The sequence below is a fragment of the Dendrobium catenatum genome, unplaced genomic scaffold, assembly GCF_001605985.2.
Source record: "Dendrobium catenatum unplaced genomic scaffold, ASM160598v2 fragScaff_scaffold_662, whole genome shotgun sequence".
Taxonomy (NCBI): domain Eukaryota; kingdom Viridiplantae; phylum Streptophyta; class Magnoliopsida; order Asparagales; family Orchidaceae; genus Dendrobium; species Dendrobium catenatum.
The window spans coordinates 43,140-66,523 of NW_021319124.1; the positions used below are offsets into that span (position 1 = coordinate 43,140).

The 23,384-nt window shown below is 36.2% G+C and overlaps 1 protein-coding gene across 1 annotated transcript; it reads right to left on the minus strand.

Annotated features, from left to right (window-relative positions):
- Positions 1-1,102: 1,102 nt before the first annotated feature.
- On the minus strand, positions 1,103-22,506 carry LOC110107578 (UDP-N-acetylglucosamine--N-acetylmuramyl-(pentapeptide) pyrophosphoryl-undecaprenol N-acetylglucosamine transferase). Its single transcript, XM_020837853.2, has 4 exons — positions 21,460-22,506; positions 21,073-21,181; positions 3,780-3,915; positions 1,103-1,513 (listed from the first exon to the last, which is right to left on the minus strand). The coding sequence occupies exons 1-4, from the start codon at positions 22,440-22,442 to the stop codon at positions 1,395-1,397; spliced, it is 1,347 nt and encodes a 448-aa protein (XP_020693512.1). The 5' UTR covers positions 22,443-22,506; the 3' UTR covers positions 1,103-1,394.
- Positions 22,507-23,384: the final 878 nt, after the last annotated feature.

Sequence of the window (23,384 nt, forward strand, 5' to 3'; positions counted from 1 at the left end):
CTTCCTAAAGATATACCTTTGTCATCATCCCATGGTTCATCTCACACTTCTTCCTCTTCCGTTTGAGTTGATGGTTCATCTCACACTTCTTCCTCTTCCGTTAGAGTTGATCATGTAGTTCATTTAGGAGTGAAGGATATGTAACAAAGAAAAGAAAAGGAGTTGCCAGTTCTTTAGAGAAGGTTTTTAACATACAGATGTGAGAGCAATTTGATGGAAAAATTGCAATGATGTTCTTTTTAGCGGGACTTTCTTTCAACCTTGCAAGGAATCCTTATTATAGAAATGCATACACTTTTACATGTAATAACCTTACAAGTTATGTTCCACTTGGATTCACTGTAATAAGATCAAACTTATTTAAAAGGAAAAAAGCAAATATTAAGACATTACTTGGTCAAGTTTCATCATCCGCTTGTTGTGAGAGAAATTGGAGCACATACTCATTTATTCAATTGATGAAGAGGAATAAAATTACTCCACAGCATGCTAAAGATTTAATTTATGTGCATATAAATCTTCATTTTCTATCAAGGAAGACCCCACTTTATCTAGCAGGTGATAACAATATATTGGATGCTGCTGGAGATGGGTTCGAGTCCCTTGATGATATGGGAATATTGGAAATTGCAAATCTTTTTCTTGATGAACCAGGGTTGAAAGCAATAATATTCAATGATTATGATATTGAAGGCCAAATATAAACTTTTGAAGCTAATCCTATCATTCCCTCTACTAAGTAGTTAAAACTTGATGTACTAAATTAATTTTTGCTTATATTTTTGTGATCATATTTTTGTAATCGTATTAAACATTTTGTACTAAAAATTTTATATTATAAGCTAAACAAACTATCATGACATTGATTTATTATTATTTGTCATTTCTAATATGATTTTATCTTAATTTCTATATACTATATTAAAAAAATTATTATGCCGTGTCCACACCATGCCGCACACATCCTATATTTATTTTTTTTTTAAAAAAAGTCATGTCCTGTGTCAATGTCGTGTCCGTATCCGTGCATCATAGATATAGACAATCAAGATAATTAGAAAATTTCCAGAACCAGATGCTATTAATTAACTCCTAGAATTTCTTTTTTTTTTCTTCATTTACTCCACAGTTTAGGACTAAAAGAGCAACAAAGCTACCATGAAGGGTAGGTTCAGACATAATATAAAGAAGCAAATGAAAACAAACAACTAGTCTCGCTGGAACTAATGAATGATGCAAAGACAAAATAATGTTATAATGAACCTATTCAAAATCAGCTAATTTCTCGGAAAAAACGCTAAATTTGCTATAAAGCACCCAAAGCGAAAAAGAATGAAATAAAACAAGTAAATGGAAATCTCAAAAAAACTGAATACATCATTTTCAGCAAAACTTCACTTTTGGAAGGATACTTTAACTAGGTAGAGGATGCTTTGAGCAATATCAATAGCAGCATTGGGAAGCGCAGATTTTAGTGCCTTTTCAGACATCTCTTCCATTAAATCCTCATCCCCTGAAAATTAAACACCATTGAAATATATCTATAGCTAGAAAAAAAAAAAAAAAGGCTTTGCTGACAAAAAGAGAATCATCTGGAGCTGTTCAAATGAATCAAACCATTATTTTAATATATGAAATTTGAGGTGTATACAAGAAAAAAAAAAAGGTTTATGGCGTCTATTCTATTCGAAAAAGTAGGGAATGCAAGCACCTCGATTCACCTATATTTTGTTTAAGCCAGCCCTAAGCCAAGAAAAAGTTATTCTGAAAATCATCCTGTGTTTACGGTAAGGCCATATTGCAGAACCATCCCACTGCCAAAACTCTCTGTTGATTACCAGAAAAACTTCCGTGCTTGGTAGAACGTTTCTGCTGTAGTTACTCATTTACTATAAAGCTAATGAGTTATGAGGATTATAACGATGGCATGCTGTTGAATGCATATTTTCCTTCAAAAAGTACATAAAATGCAAACATATAGTGTCGGAATTATAGAGCCAAACTTTTACATACTAAAATATCACCTATATATGACTAAATCTACTTTCAAATGCAAATTTTCTATCAATCCTTCTTTTTTAGGCTACAGGAATATTTTGAAAATCTTGTATTAATGTAATATATATATATATATATACATCTCTAAGCTCATTCATCATTACCACCAAAAATGGTCTTAAAAAGGGGTTTGCATCACACAGCCAGCAAATACAGAGGAGAGACGGATGGAAGTAGGACTGCCAACTGAGAGAGAAAAAAGGGAGATTTTATTTTATTTTTTGTGCTTGCAATAGAGAGACCTACTACTTCAAAATGAATGAGATGTTGCTAGTTTCAGTTTCATTAGAAGGCGAAACTTCCTAGGTAGAAACTCTGGAATAGAATAGGGTAGGGCTAATAACACTAGCAAAGTCTTCGCCTTATTCAACCCTTATCTTTGTAGTTGCTATTTGTGTTTTCTCTTGTTCATTGATAAAAAAAAAAAAGATATTTTTATTTTTATTTTCAATTATATGAAGAAGTTTTTTTAATGTACCTTTCTTTTATAGCTTAGTAGAATATTTGCTATGTATGAGATCATGGATATAAGTAGATCTCATCAAATCATACAAATTTATCTTATGTTTGTGATAAGTATTTTTTTCGTAAGTTTGCTTTAATTTTTGCTCAATTTTAAGACTATCTTAACAAATAAATTTAATATATTATACAACACAATTGGAACAAATGAAAAGTATGGATTCATAAAGCCAATACTGAATAAATGATAAAGCCAATACTATATAATTGACATAAGACTAATCATAAAGAAGAAGATGGCGTATGATTATTTTCAAGAAGTAGAGACCCTCCGTTGTTGCCTTGTTTAGAGGGTTGTTTGTTAATTTAAGTGGCATGAATCAACAATTCTATATATAATGACTGTAAAAGATGAATTAAACACGGAATTTTCTATCCTAAGCTTGATTTAAAGTTATACATTTCATGTATCGTAAATGAACTCAATCTCAAGCTATACGTTAGTTAACACATGAGATCACCGGTTATGCCAGTCTAAACAATTTAATCTAAGTTCCGGAGTAATAAGTGAGCTAATAGATATATTATGCTTATATTCTTAAGGAAAAGTGAACGGACAAAAGCAATTTGAAAACAATAATGATGATAAAAATAATAATAAGCATAAAATACCATAAACTAGTGACACTAGATCTATGTGATTAAGCAGAGTTCACTGACATCCATGACTGTGAAGATTGAAGAGACAATTGTCTAGATATGATCCTTATTATAAATATTTTTCCCCCACTTTTATCTGTCTTACTTTTTTCTTCTTTGAATCTCTCTAATCTCTCTATTCTCTGGATTTTTATCTAACCAAATCAAAACTAAACAGCTTAAAATGGTTAAGATATAGATATATAAATATATTATACTTTTTCATCATTTTCAACCCTAGTTTCCTTCCTATATGTTCCCAGCTGCAAAGCAGCTACTGCCAAACATGCTGTGGATGCCAACCACCTCTGCATGGCCTTGCTACCGCTAAATCAATACTGCCAGACTTCAAACAGAGGCGGCACCAAAAAGATAAATCCTGGTGTTAACTCAAAGCTATGGTCCTAAATAATTCGAATCAAGTGAAGGACCTCATATTACATATCAGTTGAGCACAACACATATCCAATGTTCATGCATAAACTACTTCAAAAATTCAAAATAACTATAACAGTATTTTTAGGTACTATGATGAAAAGAATAGATGATATTCAGGTTACCTAAAACCGCATCAATTGTAGTTGCAAGGCTGCTAGAGTCAAGTTCATCTTCAGTTAAAATCTTTGATCCAGCTACATCGGACATTATAAGAGCATTTTTAGTTTGGTGATCTTCTGCAACATATGGCGAAGGTATCTGGAGGAATATATAAGCTATTACAAAAAGAAATGTATATGAAAGAAGTAATAAAAAAACTTGATCTGTAAACGGAGCATTAAAAGGTTTGAGCTCCCATGGCGAAGTTCTATCCAACAACCTTGTACTTTAAGGAAGAACTACAACTCATTCAGATTTAAAGGCTCAAGTTATCAAAGGAAATTTCTTAAGATCAAGGTTCAACTAAATTTTCAAGAAAAAAATTTGAGAAAAAAAAAAGGTTCAACTAAATGGCGACAGTTTTTGTAATTTAAGATCTACTAATAATTCCTCTTGCTTGCTTTTTATGTGCTTAAAGTAAATCATCATTATTATCACCACCATTAGACTTACCCCAACCATTTACAGTGGCTTTTTCAAATTCTTATTCTCCATTCATTCTAGTTTAGTATTGCTTGATGTGTTGAACCTATTTTCTACTTCTTCTTTTTTTTGCACAACTTAATCCAAGTTATCTTTGGCCCACATATTTTCTTACCTTATCTTTTTATAGTAACTTTATCTAACTTAGTGGTGCATCCTTTGTTGATTCTATAATTTTTATGATAGTGAATATATGACTGGTGGATTTAATGTTTTGGTACCAATGATTGCAGGATGATTTGGAAACATTATTCATATAGTTTGGTGCAAGGGTGCATTAGTGAACAAATGCAATCAAAAGCTCTATGAAAACTTGAGTTAGTATGTGTAGGTAAGTAAGCAAGCCAAAGTGAGCGAGCTTGCTATGTATTCATATTCAACATCTTTAAATTTCAATGTATTTGCATTTTGCAGGTCGATTTCGAATAAATAAAAAGAGATAAATAATGAGCCAAACAAAATAGAATCATTCTGTATATATGCTATCTAATTAATAAATCTAAAAAAATAAAATTAATAATATATAATTCAAATCTGTACATATAGATTATTTTTGTCAAGGTAATAATGAGCCAAACATGATCGAATAAATCTTGATTTGCATTTGGCTGGTTAACAAAATGATTTTAAATAATTGTTCAAAATCAACTTGCTTACTTAATAAACCTTATTTGCCACTGGAGCTATTCCAACTTTCTCACATATATACTCATTTCGCATTTTACCTCTAAGGGTGAAGCTACTCATCCACCTGAGCATCCTCATCTCTACAACACTTTCACCACCATCGCATAGAATGTTCCCTTAAGTTTGAGGTGTACTTTTCTATCACACAATAGACCCAATGCATTCCTTCACTTCAACCACCCAACATGAATTATATTAATAATATCCCCATCTATTTCACCATCAATTTGAACAATAGATCCGATATATCTAAAACGTGTACTCTTATTAATGACATGATCTCCCAAAATCACATCAGGCGAGCGGGCGGCTGTGGGCTCCGAAAATTCAGCCCCGGCCTCCGCCCGCTATACTTTTTTTCGGGGAGTTTTAACGGAATTAAGTTATGGGGTAAATTTTGGGAAGGTAGATAGGTTTGTAGATAAGACACTACCCAGAAATTTCGCCCTCATTTTGCGAGGACTTTATGATCTGAGTTCTTGTTTCCTATAAGCGCAAGCCCCTATAGTTAATTATCCCTCCTGATAACGAGAGAGAACTTTCAATTAAGGCTAGTCTTCAACCAGATACATTGTATCCATAGATACGTAGCATCAGGTGTATAGTAGCAGCATGGGCTTAAAAATTTGGAATTTTAAAGATTTGATATCTAAAATAGAAATAAGTAGATGGTGGGGGGAATGGATTATGGACCTGATCAAGATCACATGGTTTCGTCGTCCCGGACTATCGTGGTCCCTGGTCTACTTAGTCAGAGGAGGCAGTCGACCCAACCTGACAGAAGAGTACCTTATAGACATGGGGTGGATGTTTTTCTAAAGGGACACATTTGAATCCACCTTAGCTAACAGAGGGCTTAGTGTTCTATCAATCATATCCTATTGATTCATATCTTAAGGATTTGATGCCACTAAGAAATGTATTGGATCTGATCATAACCGATATTTCGTGATACCATTTAACGATAAAACCACTTAGTTCAGAGGACTCCGGATCATAAATATTTATCCTGCGGTGCCATTTGGTGGCAAAACCGCCGGTCAGACGACACGTATCACGTCCTTATTGGAAGGAGATTATTTGAGAATGGATCCTAGTGATATTTTTTACTAGGAAGCTCTTTGTGAACTGAAGTAAATTTCAATTTGTCCACCTCGGCAAACTGTTGCAGATGGTGGATGGATTTTGCTTTAAGAGTTTAATAGTATTGAATTTCAATTTTAAACATTTGGATTTGACATTTTTGAGATTTTTGGATTTTGGATTTTATGGGTATTTGAGTGACATTTTGAAATATTTGAAATTAACCCCTCCGGTTGAGATTTGCATTCAACGCATCCATCAACGAGGTGTGGGGCCATTTTCATTTGAAAATATTTGCATTTTATGGATGAACCTTGTCGACTCTGTCAAGCTGTCAACAGAAGATCGGGTTTCGTAGGCTTTATGCCTTTGTTTGTGAATTTTCTTTATTAAAGGCCTTAAAGGCCTAATATGAATGTATAAAATAAATATCCAGTCAACCTCGCGGTCGTATATTTATTTAATGATTCGAGCCTTGTCGACTCCAATCTAATTGCATAGAAGGATCGAGCTTGAACTTGGATTTATATACTGACCCGCACAGCATCCCTAGACGTCACGTGTGTTCTCACAACACGCTCATCGGGACCCATGCGAGTGTTTGGAGCATTTTATAATTATTTGTTGAATCATGTCGACTCCTATTTATCTGCTTAAAAGGATCGAGTTCAATTTATTGATCCGTGCAGCATCCCTAAACGTCACGTGTGTTCTCACAACACACTAGTCGGGGCCCATGTGGGTCTTGTGATTGCACTTATCCTTTTTGTGTACTTATATATATACAAATTATGATGCATGTGCAGGGGTACTTTAAAATATTTGTAAACTCTTTCTGTTTGCTTGCATGAATGTTGCGGATCCAGTGGAGTGACGTATCAATTTCTGAATTAAGTTGTTTGCTGCTTTGTTATAGATTGTCATGCACTACTCACTTATTTATGATTTTATGATTAAAAAATAATCAAAGGAAAAATAGATAATTTATTTTATTTTAAAAATTAAACAAATTTTATTCTTTTTTTATTTTAACTTCTATTAGAAAGGGCCAAAAGTAGTTTTAAAAACTTAAAAACAAATTACAACTGAAAAAATAATAATATAATCTACATCTTGGTATGCTAATCAAAGTATTCGTGAATATTGCAATAACTGTGATGCATAAAAAGATGTCAGAATCTCTCAATAGTCAACTTGAACAACTAGTAAGAGATAATAAAGTTTACAGATGTTGTCTGCATTAATTCTGTATTAGATTGATAAGTGCTTTCAAATAATAAGTGCTTTCCACAGGTGGATCATAGTGCACTAACGAATCTCCTGCTTTATTTGCAGACGTATCATACCCTTTGCATGTTGTACATGAGAAAAGCTTTTATACTTGCTTGCGGATACCCTTACAATTGCTTGTAAATACTCATATTTGCAGTGGATTCATATTTCTTGCTTGCATATGAACTATTTCTTTCACTGTCGTATGTGGACAAGTAAAGCTGAGTACAAATCTTCTAGTTTGACCCATAGGTAGACTAACGCATGCATGATGGATCACTTACTATTATTTGCAAACAGGGGTTCACATTTACAATAATTCTTCCTACACTTGCTTGCAGGTAATGTGTTGGATATGGAAAACGATTCCTTGCAGCATTTTGTAAGTAATTATATTGGTCGCCAATCAATCGCTTGTTGCTTGCGATGGATCTCTACTTTAGACAGTCATTGTATAACTATTGACTTGTATGTACTGCAAGTATACAAGCCTTGCCCGTGGATGATATGTTGCATGTATATTTATATCCATGGAATGTCAATCATCCTCGCAAACTTTCTGTTGTTGTTGTTTGCAAAGACCACCATGTCTTCTTGCAAGACTATGGTGGACACTACACATTGACTGTCATTATTTGTATGCATGAGAGATCTCCTACACTAGTTTGTAGGTACTTGCATTTGTTGTAGTTTTTCTATATGTACGATAGCCTTTAACCCTTTGTTTGTGAACAATGTACGGCATATCCATGCTTGTAGAGGGACCCATTACACTGTAATGCATCTACTATCATCATTTACAACTGGATTAATGTGCTTATTTGCAAACTGTTGTTGCTCACTACATGTATTGCATTTTCTATCAGTTTCTTTATTTATGCTGATCGACATCAGTTACAAGCAATTTATATTCACTATAATGTCTCCAAGCATATTTTGTTGGTGGGTTATCGTCCCCTTTACATGTCCACTATCGCATTTACTAATAACTCCATTCACTTGCTTTCAAGCTTCTTTATCTAGATTCAGGGACTAACTGTCAAGAACAATACAAGCTCGATGTTATTTGTATCATTCTTTTAGTGGATTGACTTATTCATCAGGAGCTTTCTCTTTTTTTTTTTAGTGAATCAATACTGTCATTGTGCGTTTTCTATATCCATTTATAAGCAACCTATTACATTCATCATGGATTCCCTTACATGATGGATGGATCATTATATTGCTTCTCCTCTGATACACGTTTGTAGGTGGTCACATTCGTCAAAAAGTCCTTTTCGCATATGTATGTAGTACACATATCTCTCATAAGATAGCCAACATTGGTGATATGCATGATATCTCCTCAATAGTTTCCTTGCAATTATTTGCAGATAAGTTGCATTCGTTGTGAGTTTCATTTAGGTGATTAGGGTCATTTGTCAATATTTGCATTTTAACCATGAATTCATCATCTTGCAAATTATAATTGCATTTGACATGTCCCCTGCTGTCCAAATTACAAATTCATATTGTTGTCATTTAATTCAATCAAGTTCATGTCATTCATAGTTTGCTCAAGTCCGTCGAAGGTTCAATATAAGTCCCTTATTCATTTGTGTTAGAGTTCAAATGATTCAAGTCATATTCACTTAGTATTCAAATTAAGTTCAAGTCTGAACTTATTTCATTTAAATTCAAGTATTTTGTTAATCATTTGAATTCCGTTCAGCTTTAGGCTCAAGTTCAAGTCCTCTGCTTTGTATTCAATCAAGTTCAAATTATGTTTAGAGGTTCACATGTTATGTTGTCCTATGAGTTCAATCAGGTCCAAGTGCAGTCTTATGTTCACCAGAAATTTCAGCAACATCCCAACGCCTCCCCTGTTTAGGAAAAACTATGGAAAACTGGGCCTCCCGTCATGCTAGAGAAAAGCGTGTATTGTAGGTGTCCTTGGACACCACGGTCATGAAATCTTTAATCCCATCACGCTAGTGAAAGGTGTGTATGGGTCTTCGGTACTTGTTTTAAAAGAATAGCAGATGTTTCCCCACAGGTATAGAGCCGCGTATGGGTACTTAGGATTGTCCTCACCATGCTACAAGAGTGTGTATAGGGCCTACCCGCCTCGTCGTAGGTGTCGCACCGGATTTCCTTCCCACCACGCTAGAGAGAAGCGTGTATAAGCAGTTTGCCGGCTCGACACGAACGCCAAGAACAGGATTTTGGGACCAAGAGCCATTTACATACCTCGTTGAGTGTGTCACATCGGGTTTTCTCCTACCATGCTAAGAAAAACATGTATAGGTGGTTGACCGGCGCGTCACACACATCGAGGTAAGAGATGAGCATTTTTTAAAATTACTTATAATTAATTAACAATAATAATAATTAATTAGAATAAATTATAATTAGATTAATTAATTATAATTAACTATTAATTAAATTAAAAATAATTAAACTTAATTAATCATGATTAAATAATAGTTAATACTAATTACTTATGATTAAATATAATTAATTATAATTAGATTTAATTAATTATACTTAATATATAATTAATTAATAATTAAGTATATTAAATTAATTAAACATAATTAAAATTAATTAATATGGTTAATTAATTATAATTAAAATAGTTAATTATAATTACATTTAATTAATTAAAATTTATTTATAATTAATTAATTAAAAAGTATAATTAACATTGATTAAACATAATTAATCTTAATTAATCATGATTAATTAAATATTAATTATAATTCTTATAATTAATATAATTAACTATAATTAAATTTAATTAATTATCACTAATCAATAATTAAAACAATTAATTATAATTAAAAAACTAATTATAATTTAATTACAAAAATGCCCAAAGGGCTGTTCGGCAACAAGATTTGGCAGAAGAAGCCAGCAGCAAGGAGAACGTTACCCTCACGGCCAGTGAGCTCCTGCCTTTCCTTCAGATCAGCAACCGTTAGCTTAAAACAGAATCACTCATCTACACCCTACACATGTAAAGCACCACTCCACTTTATGCTAACATACACATGTAGACAGCCTTTTTCATGTATATATTATACAGGAAACTGTAAATGTAATACACACTTAGAATTACAATGAAATGGCCATTGAGTAAAGGAAAGGTTCCTCTCTACTTTATCTTCTTCCCATAAAGTTTACATTCTTAGCTCTCAGCTTTTACTCAAGCGGTACTGTGGCTTTATGGTATCAGAGCTCTTTTTAGTCAAACGGCTATTCTTTAACATGAACAGTCCACTACCTCCCAAGCTAATCCTCCAGCCACAGAACTTATCCAAGTCAAACCCCAAATACCCTCCTCTCTTAAATTTGTTATCTCTAACATCAAACACAATTCCAACCCCTCTATCCAATGACAACTATCCTACATGGCGCTCCAAAATCCTCAAGCTCTTCCAGGCAAACGTTTCGCTCCATATCTTGATGGAACACTTACACCGCCTACTCGTCTTCACATTGGTCCTTCCACACTTTGAAACCAACCCAGCATACAATCATTGGTTATTGATAGATCAGAACCTCGCAGCAGCCCTTTGCTCCACTATCACAGCTGCTATTCTTCCATATGTTCTTCACCTCGAATCCAGCAGTGATATTTGGCTCATTGTTGAGCATCGACTGCAAGCATCCAACAGATCCAGTGTTATACAGCTCAAAAATCAACTACACAATATTTCCATGTCCAACATGTCAATGTCCCAGTACCATACCAACATCAAAACACTGATCTACAACATTGCCGCTTCTGTCTCCTCCGTCGACCCCGAAGAAATTATTCTGTACACATTAAACGAACTGCCACAGCAATATCAAGCCTTCAAAACATCAATTAAAACCAAACTCACTCCCATAAGTCTTTAAGGCTTATATTCCCTGCTAATCAGTGTGGAAATCAATCTATCAGCAGAGTCGTCAAGGTACAATCGACAACCAGACTCTCAATCAACTCTCTATACCTCCAGAGGATGAGGATATAAGGGCCAAGGTCACAACCAATCTGCTGCACAATGCTCCAGCAACCAACAACAAACAAAGCACCAAAACTCTACTCCAATCACCTGTCAGATATGCAGCGAATGGGGTCACTCAGCGTCCACCTGCTAGCATAGAATGAACCCAAACCATATAACTCCAAATCCCACTACACTCACTGCATACAATGACACTGATCACTCAGACTAGTATTTAGATTTTGGAGCATCATTGCACCTCAAACCTCACCTTGACAACATACTTGACCACCTTCTCAGAGAGTCACTTCTACTTATCCCTATCCATAGTATATTCCACCATTCTACTAGCCACCATCCCCTCAGCCCCTGGCAACTGGACATTTCACTCAGATAGCCGCAACACTAACCATTGATGGACGCATGCTAATTCAGCCCGAGGGTGACACATATGTAATGCATGTTTTATATTATGTACATATTTGAGAAATAATATTTTAAACTAAATATTTTGTGAAGGTTTTACCCATCAAAGCAACCCATGCATAAGATATGGGATATCATATGGAACAGGTTTGATGCTCTATAAGTTTCTTGGAAAAAAATAACAAAGTGCGCGACATAGGGAGTTCGAGGTTAGTAAGTTACAATATTGGTAACATTGTCCATCCTTTATTATGCTAACAAAAAATAATTTATGTTCTAATTTGTTATATACAACGAGATTTCTGCTGGTTTCCAGAGCATGGTACTCGTATCAGAACAAATTTTGAAAAACACAGAGCACACACAAGATATGGGATAACATGCGGAATAGGTTTGATGCTCTATATGTTTCTTGGAAAAAATAACAAAGTAAGTGCGCAACATGTAGTTTAAGGAGTTCGAAGTTAGTAAGTTACAATATTGATAACATTGTTCATCCTTTATTATGTTAACAAAAAATAATTTATATTCTAATTTGTTATATACAACGAGATTTCTATTGGTTTCCAGAGCATGGTACTCGTATCAAAACAAATTTTGAAAAACGCAGAGCAACTTGCCTGTGAGAAATGTTTACATGCATTAGAAGGATAGATGAGCGATCACTTTGGATTGGAGATGGTGTATGAGCTGAGCTTAGTACTTCTTGGGGCAGCCCAGATTATACAATGAGGGAGTAGAACAAACAGAATCGAGCTTCTAACGATAAGAGCCTGGGTACCTCCCTCCATACTAAGGGCTCAATTCCACATACTGAGGCACAGGCTACAATTGATAAGAATTTTAACAAATTTTAATATTTTTTTTTTGTTATGCACGCTAATTTGAGTATATTACAGAAGGAGATGCTGGGTAGAGAATCCACTGTTGTTGAGTCGCACAGTCACACCCACAGCGCCAGAAGGACCAGCAGTGGGAAGATAAGCAAGCAATGAGGGCCTATGTAAGTATATAAGATTAAAAATTATTAAAGAAATGTTATAAGAGATGATTATATGATGATTATTATTATGTTTTGTAGGATGAGTATACACGGCTTTGAGAGAGCCATATTGCATCTGGTGAGGGATCCTCTAGGGTTACGTAGATATTTCTGACTATCGCACTTGGTCGCAGGCGGTAGGCTAAATGCAAAAGAGACAAGTTTATGAATTAGGCTCGCAAGCCTACATATATGAGGGAATGTCCTCTTCTTCCTCTAGCTACTCTGCAAATAGCCAGGAGAGATTGTATAGCAAACAGGTGGCTAGTTTGACAACAAAGCTAGAAAATATCCGAAAATCACAAGCGAACATTAATATTCAAATACTGAATGAGCTTCAGAGATTGAGAGAGCAAATTGGTGGAAATCAATCTGTGCCTGCATCGGCCGAGCAGGAGAGTGAGGATATAGATTCTGCTTAGATTATCTTCCTAGATTTTTTTTTGCATTATTTTAATGCATAAGAACTATATTTACTTTAACAATATTGTAATAATTGTTGAACAATTAGAATGTGATTGTCTATATGAGCAGTTGGAATGTGAATGTAAAACAATGTGTTCCTTCTGTTTATTTTAGCAGTATTTGTTGAAATATTAGCATTATTAACTATTACTTTTAAATTGCTTGAATTGTTATTGTGAAAAAACTTAATAACTGATGGTAGGTGCTTTTTTGTGTGTATACTACAGGTTTCTGTCGGATTTGGGACAAATTTTTGTCGCAAACTTTGAAATGATGAAGGTGTATCATATTTTTAACGAAATATTCCGTCACAAATTGCGGCAAAAATGTTGCCGCAATTTGTAACGGTATTTTTGCCATAAATTAGGGAGGCTTTTTCGCAACAAATCCATTGTGATTTATGGCGGAATCTGCGGCAGGTAACTAAAATGAGGACGTTATTTTCTGGAATTTAAATCCGCCTTAAATCTATCATAAAAATTTTACAATGCGACTTTTACCATCGGAATTGGTTTTGCCGCAAATCAAGATTTGTGATGGATTTGGATTGTTTTGCGGCGGATTTGTCCGCCACAAAAAGCACATTTTCCTGTAGTGCATATAATCATCGCATTACTTCTAGCATCAACATGGCTTCTATCATATCAAGATAATTCTATGTGATCATTAAAAGGTATGTCGGGTGGAATTATTTCTTATTTCTTCCATTCGTTTCTCACATTCATATGTTTCTACTCTCAGCAGCAAAATCTTTCTCTCCATTTTCCCAAAACAAAATCAATAGCACTCAATTAGTCTTTTATCAGCCAATTTGGATTTTAATTCCTTAGACAAAATTATAAGCAGCCTCAGCGTTATTTTGTGTATCTTTCACTAATAACAAAACAGGAAACCAAAAGAATGCATAAGGAGCTCACTCACAACTTAATGCAATAAAAATTTGCCTCCTCGGCCAACAGGATCTCAAGCACACGAATAATACAGATCCTGCAGCATCTATTAGCACTCATATTTATAAAAGTTCAAGGAGGAGAATTCAAAATCTAAATAAAATTTAAATTTTCTATTGAAGTTATCAAAAATAATAAATTTATAACATTCAAAGTTTAAGGAAGTGAATTTTTAATCTAAACCAAGTTTAAATTTTGACAAGGAACTATCCAAAAATAATAAATTTCTAACACATATTTTAACCTAAGTTTTTTTTCAAAAATATAAGACTAATTTGGATGCATCTTAAAACCACCTATGTTGAATTTTCTTTTTATCTTGGTAAAAATATTGAACAAATATCTTAATAACCCTCTTATTTAATTAAATAATGTGGCAATTTTATGAATCTTCTTTCTAACTACTCTTCAAACCAAGCTACCCAAGGTCCCAAAGCCTCAAAGTATGAGTATCGCACAACCACAAAGCACAAATGACACATGAGTTTAATAACTGCATAAAATCTCTAAAGCACATGCATCTAATATATATAGAAACTGAATATGCAACTAAGTCCCCATAACCCAAAAGCAGTGCAATGGTATGCCCGCATTGAGATAAATTGTGTAAAATAAGATCGATCCACCTGATTATTGCCATTAACCAATGTCTTCATTTTGGAACTTGGACCAATTTCTATGAAGCAAATATTTTCCAATTCCCCAAATCAAGGCAAACTAATATAGACAATGATGATGAAGCAAAAGGTGTTCCATTTGAAATTCCACCTTACAACATATAACCCATCATACATGTCAATAGCGTCAAATAGCGCACATCATTTAGCATAGTGCTACGAAGCATAAAACCTCACACCATTTTCTTGGGCAGTGATAGAGGTTAAAAGGACACATGCTATTTGCGTCATGCATAGGAAATAGTGCATAGCTCAAAATCCCCATAGCACGCATTATTTTAATTTTCAGGATTTAGGGTGTAAATTAAATTTTAGAACTAACTATGGTTTATTTAATTATTTTATTTTATTTTGATTTGCATATTAGGACATGGCATCGAAACTAAAGTCTTACACTCATAATCCACTCACGCAAGCCGCTCTCAGTCTCTCACCTTCAAACGCAAGTCGCTATCAATCTCACTACTAATGCACTACTCTCAGTCTCTCACCTTTATCGATTTGTAAATCATACAGGCTCTTGGTCTCTTGATCTCACACAACAATGCACTGTTCCAGCACTCTTCGGTCTCTCAGACAAACCTTCATTGCATGTTTTATTAGGGCTCTTAATCTCACCTTCAACGGAACTCTACTTCAATACATTGCTCTTACCTTCAATGCACAATGGCTTCCTAGGCTTCAATAAAGGAGAAGGGCTCTTAGTTTCATACTTTTCTGAACCAGCGCTTCACATCTAATTGAATTCACTGAAAGGTCTTGTTGAAAGAATTAGTGTTTATTGCTTTCTTCAAATGCATTTTATATGGTTAATTAACTAATTATTGCCTTTTAATTATATTTTATCTTGAATAGCATATGTTTGGGCATAATTGAGATAGGTTTGTTGAGCTCAAGTCTTATTTTTATCATTAGTTACATCTATTAAGTAACCAAAATAATATCAAATCTAGTTTCTTTAATTATCATGATGATTTATATTTCAATCCAGTGGTCTTTTATATTTAACTATATTTATACCTATAATTTTTTAATATTTTACATTATGTTTAAAATAGCATGCGTCATTTCATGCATGTTGCGTTATAACCCCACAAAACCTTTATACTATGGTGCGCTCATCATTGACAAGTAGGTAATCCACAAACCCTCTTGACCTATGTGACAATCAAAGCATCTATAGATACTTTAAGGATCTTAGCATCACATGAGAACCCACATACGGCTTGATTGGGAGACTAAAAATATATCATATTCTTTATACGATTTGGTACATACTTTAACTCCCATCAATGCTTCCTCTACTTTAACATGCCAAAATCAACTCTTTTTTCATTGCAATTTGCAATATTTCTGATATAAATGTAGCCACTAGCACATGTCTCATAAATGAAAGATAATTCCCTACAATGATGCATATAGTACTAATAAGTTGAATGCAAAATCCATTAATCATTGAAGTAGTCTCCAACAACTACCCAAAAAACACCATATAAATCTGCAACTGACCTATTTTCACTAAGACTAACATTTGCTAACTAATATAGTGGATATGAAATCAAAATCATATTAATTTTTTTCCTTCGAGCAATCCAAAATAATGAACTATGACAAACTCTGATGTGATACTACCAGGACTTAGCGAGAAATTAATAAGAGCAGTTGTTTAAAGCTTTCCAAAATAAATTTATCGTTCGCAACAAAGAAAGATTTTATAAATTCGTAGTTTTCAACTTGCTTAGACAAAGAAATGCACTTTAGATTAACCAAGACATGTCGATCAAACTTCAAAGACAAGAGTAAGTTTTATGAGCGCAATAACAAAAATCCACAATCTAATAATGAGAGGTTTCACCTTGATGACCTCCTCACTCAATCACTCGTGGGGTTAGTGGAAGAAGATGTTCCACACTAGAGAAGAGATCACCACTAGGAAGCAGGAGCACCAAAACTTCGTTTATGGAAAGGTAGCCGGCGACGGATGGATTGTTGGACGTCCCACGATCACCCACGATCCGATTGGGAGGTGTTCCTCAACTGACAGTGCCAACGTGAAAATGATGTGTTCTATGTAGTCTTCTATGTAGTCATCGACGTCCAAATTAAAATCGAAGAAGAGAGATCGGAGGATGTCGGTTCAGCCTTGAGAATCCTCTACGAATCTGTGATCAATGGCGGGGTCGGCCATGCACTAGCAAAGGTGGAAAAGGGTTGAGTTCTTCTCTTCTAAAGAGATAAAACTCATGAGAAAAGCAAGCTCAAGAGAGAAGGGGAGGAGTGGCGGTCAGCTAAGGAGGAGGGGAAGTTGTTGGGCTAAGATAGGATTAGGGTGGTGTAAGGGTGTGGGCTCCGAAAATTCGGTCCCGGCCTCCCCGCCGCGCTGATTTGTTTGTTCTTTTTGTTTGGCGAGAGGAGTTTTAATGGAATAAGTTCCGAGGAAAAGTTTGAAAGGCAGATGGGTTTGTAGATAAGACACTACCCTGAGATTTCTCCCTCATTTTGTTAAGACTTTATGATCTGAGTTTTTGTTTCCTATAGGCGCAAGCCCCTATTATAGTTAATTACCTCTCCCGATCACGGGAGAGAACTTTTGATTAAGGCTAGTCGTCAATCAGATACGTAGAGAATACGTGTTATCTGGCATATAGTAGCAGCATAGATTTGGATTTGGGGATGGGTTTGAATTTGGGTATTTGGAAAGGCTTGGAAAGTTTGATATTTAAAATATGAAATTTCACCACATCGCACTTAAAGCGAATGGTGGGGGAATGGATGTTGGACCCGATAAAGATCCCATGGTTCCGTCGTCCCGGGCCATCGTGGTCCCTGGTCTACTTACTTAGAGGAGGTAGTCAACCCAACCTGACAGAAGGATCCTTGTAGTTGCCTCCCGGCGTCTCCCCTATTTAGGGGAAAAATACGAAAAACTGGGTCTTTCCCACCACATGCAATAAAGGCATGCATGGTAGTTGCCCTCATTCGAGGACACCGCGGCCGTGAACTTTCTTCTCACCATACGCAATAAAGGCGTGCATGGGGTCTTTGACAGTACCTGTTACAAGAAAAGAGCAGTTGTTTCCCCACAAGTACAGAGCCGCGTACGAGTACTTAAGAGTTATTCCGGCCACACTAAGAAAAGCGTGCACCAGGCTTACCTGGCCTCGTTGTATGCGGCGCATCGGATCCCCTCCTACTACGTTAAGAAAAGCATGCATAGGTGGTTGACCGGCTCGTCGCACACACCAAGGATAGAGTTTCTGGGGGCCGAGGGGTCGCTCGCCTACCTTGTCATAGGTGTCGCACCGGGTTCCCTCCAACCACGCTCAATAAAGACGTGCATATGTGATTTGTCAGCCCGACATGCAAGTCGAGGCAAGAGAGGGAATATTTATAATTAATTATTATCATTATTATTATTAACTAATTAGAATTAATTATAATTAAATTTAATTAATTAAAATTAATATACAATTAATTATATTAATTATTATTAACATTTAATTAATCATGTGATGATTAATTAATAATAATTATAATTATAATTATTAATTAAATGTAATTAAATTTTAATTAACTATCATTAATTTATAACTAAAATTAATTAATGATAATAATAATAATAATAATAATAATAATAATAATAATAAAAATAAAAAACTCCTTCCCCTCTTCCTCTCTAGTTCGGCCAAGGGATAGGCCGAAGAAGCGCGCTAGGGGGAGAAAGTTACCCTCACGGCCCGTGAGCTCCTATTTTCCCGTTGTTTCCTTTCTCGGTTCGAAAACTTAACACTTGCTTCCGATCCTACAAGAAGGGAATGTCGAAGGGGAAAAGCTGAACGACCACGTGGAAGTAGAAGAAGCGGTCGAAAAGGAGAAAGTTCCTTCACAGCCGCGAGCTCACGTGACTGTTACCGATCAAAACGTCGGAAGTCCGACCAAACATGCAAGGGAATGATGTCGGAGGAGCGAAGTCGCCCAACCACGAGTGGGTCGAAGAGGCAGCGAGAGGGGGGAAGATCGGGAGAGAGAACGGGAGCGAGAGCTTCGGAGCGGAGGCTGAAGGCCTCGTTCCATTTCTCTTTTATCGGTGCGAGCGGATCGTGCGATGTGGGGAGAAGACGTTGGCATGCGAGTGACGTGCTACCTGCTTCAACGACGTGCGGGATATGGCTTTGACAGAGCAGGTATGATATATTTTTTTTTTAACATTACAGGTCAACAAAGGGATGAATTAGAAGGTCTGAAATTCTATTACAGATTTCAAAAGGGTGGAGGGAAATAATTTGAAACTCAAAATTATTTCCAATTGAAGCCTATAGGGAGGCCAGCGGCATGTGGGGAGAGGGAGAGGGGAATTGGGAGGGAAAGCCAAGTTTCCAAGTTTACAAACTTAAATTAGGGAAGAATAAAATAAATCAAATCTAATTAAATTTTAATAAGACTTAATTTTAGGAACTTTCCTAATTTGAAACGGCTAATTTAGAAAAGTATTTGAATTTCAAATTTGAATTTCAAATTGGATTAAAATCTCTCCCAAATTAAGTGGGCTAATTAAGGCAATAGTTAATGATCATTAAAATCATCATCAAGAGGGCAATGGTGAGGTGGCCGACGGTGAAGCAAGGGGAAGGGGGGAAACCAGTAGGGGGCGGATGAGGGGAGGCCGGCAGCTTATGTAGTTGGTGAGGGTGGCGGGTTAGGGAGAGAAAGGACCAGGGTTTGGAGGCTTCAAGCCGGCGGCCAAGGGCTTGGGCTAGGTAAATTAGATCCACGAATTAAGCACTTTTCTAATATGGATATGTCAATTTAGGAAAGAATTCAAAATATGAAATTGAAATCAGATTTTGAATTAGAGTTCCCTCCTAATCTTCATGCTCCACTTTTAGAAAGAGGCAAGACAATCAATTTTGGATCTATGGGAGGGGAAGGCCGGCGGTTAGGGTTTGGGGTTTGGGTGGTGTTTGGCTAAGGAGGAAGGGATGTGGGTTAAGTGGAAGGGATCGTGTTGAGGTTGATTGGCGGCTTGAGGACTTGAAGTGGCCGGCGGGTGTTTGGGGAAGAAGAGGTGGCCGGATGTAGGAGAAAGGAAGAAACGATAAGAAAATACTACGAGTACTAACCGCGAGTCCCAGAATCCACCGGCGACTGACAGGTGTTGCAAGGCCCTCTCCTAGGATTTCTCCTCTCAAGAACTCACAACGAGATCAAGTAAGAAAATCTGAAAATTTTCATTTATAATCATCATTAACCTCATAAGAGGAAAAAGAGGGCTATAAATAGGCCCCATACAAGAACAAAACAAAAGATCAAATTACCCCTTGAGGTTACATGCATCTAGTCCCTCAAGTGAGGATAAAAACGGAAAAGAACACTAAAATAATAAAATTACAATAAATCAATCAGAAATAAAAGATGCGAACGTAGCCATAGATCTTCGATGTCTCATCGCGCTAGAATATCCTGTAGATGTCCTCATCAAACTCTTAAATCTTGTCTTATCCAAAAATTAAAGAATAATTTGCATTTATCCTAAAATTGTATATTTAAATTTTGCACCGAACCTCATAAAATTATCTAGTCAAGTATCCTATTAATTACTCTTCCGCTAGCTCAAAGTGACAGAGTAAGGCTCTTAATGAGTGTTACTAGATGATATCAAAAAGCTTCTATTTATGGGGAGCTTGAGGTTGATGTGAAGGAATCTAATGTGAGAAAAAAGATTGCTATGATACACATTGGAATAAGAAATACTTCCACAACATAACTTAAACAATAGTTTTTTCCTAGTATACTAGTCTTGGCCCTTGCCTATTGTTTTAGTCAATAGATATCTATTCATTAGTATATTAAGTGTCAACTTAGGCCCTCAATATTCCCTCAACTTAGCTTATCAACATTTGCTGATTATTGAAGATGCTGAAAACTACTTCAAATAAGCTAAAGTTTTCAAAATTTAACAAGAATTTATTTCATTCTAAAACATAGCTTATCAATAATCTTTAAGCCCTGAATGTTAGGAGCTCCACTCCCATATTGCTTGGAAAACAAATAATATTCAATAACAAAAGTAACTGAATAGCATTAAGACAATTTGTTTGAAAAAAATATAATTATTGCTATGAACTTCATTAATATCTGCAAAAAAATAGAATTGTATGGATCATCAGAGTGAGGAGACCAGTTTTTTGTTTAAGTACCAGAATAGACGGTTTCCCCGTAGTCAAGATCTCTGTGCAAGTCATTGCTCCAGCACGAGAGACAACAAGATCGGCTGCTGCATAAGCTAGATCCATAGCCTGCAGAAAACTTCAAGTTTGGTAACATGTTAATTTCAGAACTAAAGTAGTGGAATAAATGCTAAAACAAAGAGAAGGGCATATTAAACAGATGATCTCAGCAAATTCCTGTTTTTTTAGTTTAATTTCTCCCAAATTTAAGGAAAGCTTGAGCCATGAAATACAAAATGCAATTTCACACTTGAAAAAGTAAATAAATAAATAAACAAAGAAACAAATAAAAAATAAATAAAACAGGAAACAAAACAGAAGCATCAACGGTAAGGAATCAATGCATGGAAGACTCACGGGGTCAGAAGCAACCGGCGGTGATTCTTGACCAAGCTCTCCATCTCATTAAATCCATCCTTCCCTGTTTGCCATATTATGAATCTGTTTCTATGCTTCAAAAGCATATCATAATACATATTAAGAACAGCTACATTGATGGGATTCGCTCCTTGTGATCCGCCAAGCACGAGTACCACCTGAGCTTTCTCCTCCATAAGCTTCACAGCATTAGGGAAGAAATGCGTCCTCGCCACTGCTTTCGACACATAGCTTCTCAACGAAAGCCTCACAGGATTCCCAAAAACTGAGCATTTCTCATTGGGAAAATGCTTCAAACACTCATTGAAAGCAAGGAAGACCTTCGAGGCGAAGGGAGAGGCTATCTTATTGGCGATCCCCGGAAAGGCATTCTGTTCCTGAATCGCGATCTTCGTGCCAGATAGCACAGCGGCGAGGTAGACTGGCGCGGCAACGTATCCGCCTGTACCGATTACAACATCAGTGCGGAAGCGGCGGAGGATTTGCCAGGCGGCGGCGATTGCGTGGATGACGTGGAAAGGGAAGAGAAGATTCTCAGGCGAGGGAAAGGGGCGTGAGAGGCGGGAGGCTGGGATGGCGGTGAAATCATAGCCGGCGGAAGGGACAATGTTGCTCTCTAAACCTGCAGAGGTTCCGAGGAAGAGGAACTTCGCGTCAGGGCAGAGGCTCCGCAGCTCGTCGGCAATGGCGATGGCTGGGTAGATGTGACCGCCGGAGCCCCCTCCTGTGAAGACAAAGCGGATGGAAGAAGCGACAGTATTGAATGAAGGAGATGAGATGGCCGATGCGTCTTGATCGCTTTGGCTAATGGCGAAGCAACAGGAAAGCAGGAAATTTCGGCAGCTTCGGTGACTTGAAGGTGTATAACTGCGGCGTCGAGGGCTTTGATTTGGCTGGAGGACGGAGTAGTTTATCTGTTGAGAGGTGGAGAAAGAGAACGAAAGAGCTTGAACGGTGGCCATATTGGAGCTGGCGACTGAAAGATTGAGTCAGGGAGTTTATGTTGAGCGTTTACTGAAGAAAGGAACCCGACGACTTGGAACAGCCGGTGTACGGTGCATGGATTGCTTGTGTACGGTGCATGAATTGCTTGTGTTATAAATAAAATAAAATACACAACTCTCCTTGGCCTATTGGTTGAGAGCTTAGGCTTTCAACTAAGAGGGCCAAGGTTCGAGTCCATGTGTATGCGTTATGTGTATGAGTTTGACTTAAATGGCCTAAATGTCCCAAAAAAAAATAAATAAAATAAAATACCCAAAAAAAATTAAATAAAAGAGGATTCATATATAAACTATAAATATTAATGTTTACATATTTAACATATATATATATATATATATATGTGTGTGTGTGTGTGCAGGGGGGGGGGCAAGCTTATAAATAACTGTCGCGGGTGCAAGGGGGCAGCGCCCCCACCGGGGTTCGACCTACCCGGTCAGGTCGCGGGATCAAGGAGCAGCGCCCTTGCGGGGGTTTCTGGGGCAGTGCCCCCGGAACAAATTTTGGTTGTAAGGATATTTTTGGAATTAAAATTTAAAAATAAAATGATGAATGCTCTTTAATATTTGTTTGGGGGCAATTGTCTAAATATCATAGTATTTTAAAAGTTTTAGGGGAGGGCAATTGCCTAAAAACTCTTATAATAAAAATTAAAAAACCTTAAAAACTATACAATAAAAAAAAATTATTTTTTTAAGGGGGGGCAATTGCCCCCCCTCACCCAAAGGTGGTTCCGCCCTTGTGTGTGTGTGTGTGTGAGTGTGTGTTGCAGGCTAGTATATGCACGGCGATAGAGTTAGAAATTTTCGTTTTAGCGTTATGCGGATATCAAGTACATATACAAAAGAAAAATAAAACACCAGAATTTTTACGTGAAAATCCTAGAAAAGGAAAAAATCACA

What these genes read in the sequence shown, in the direction of transcription:
- LOC110107578 (XM_020837853.2), bottom strand. Translation starts at nt 22,442, where the DNA reads ATGGCCACCGTTCAAGCTCTTTCGTTCTCTTTCTCCACCTCTCAACAG. An exon ending in CGGGGAAACCGTCTATTCTG is followed by an intron (nt 3,916 to 21,072) that starts GTACTTAAACAA and finishes ATATTCCTCCAG; the next exon opens with ATACCTTCGCCATATGTTGC. An exon ending in TACAATTGATGCGGTTTTAG is followed by an intron (nt 1,514 to 3,779) that starts GTAACCTGAATA and finishes TTTAATTTTCAG; the next exon opens with GGGATGAGGATTTAATGGAA.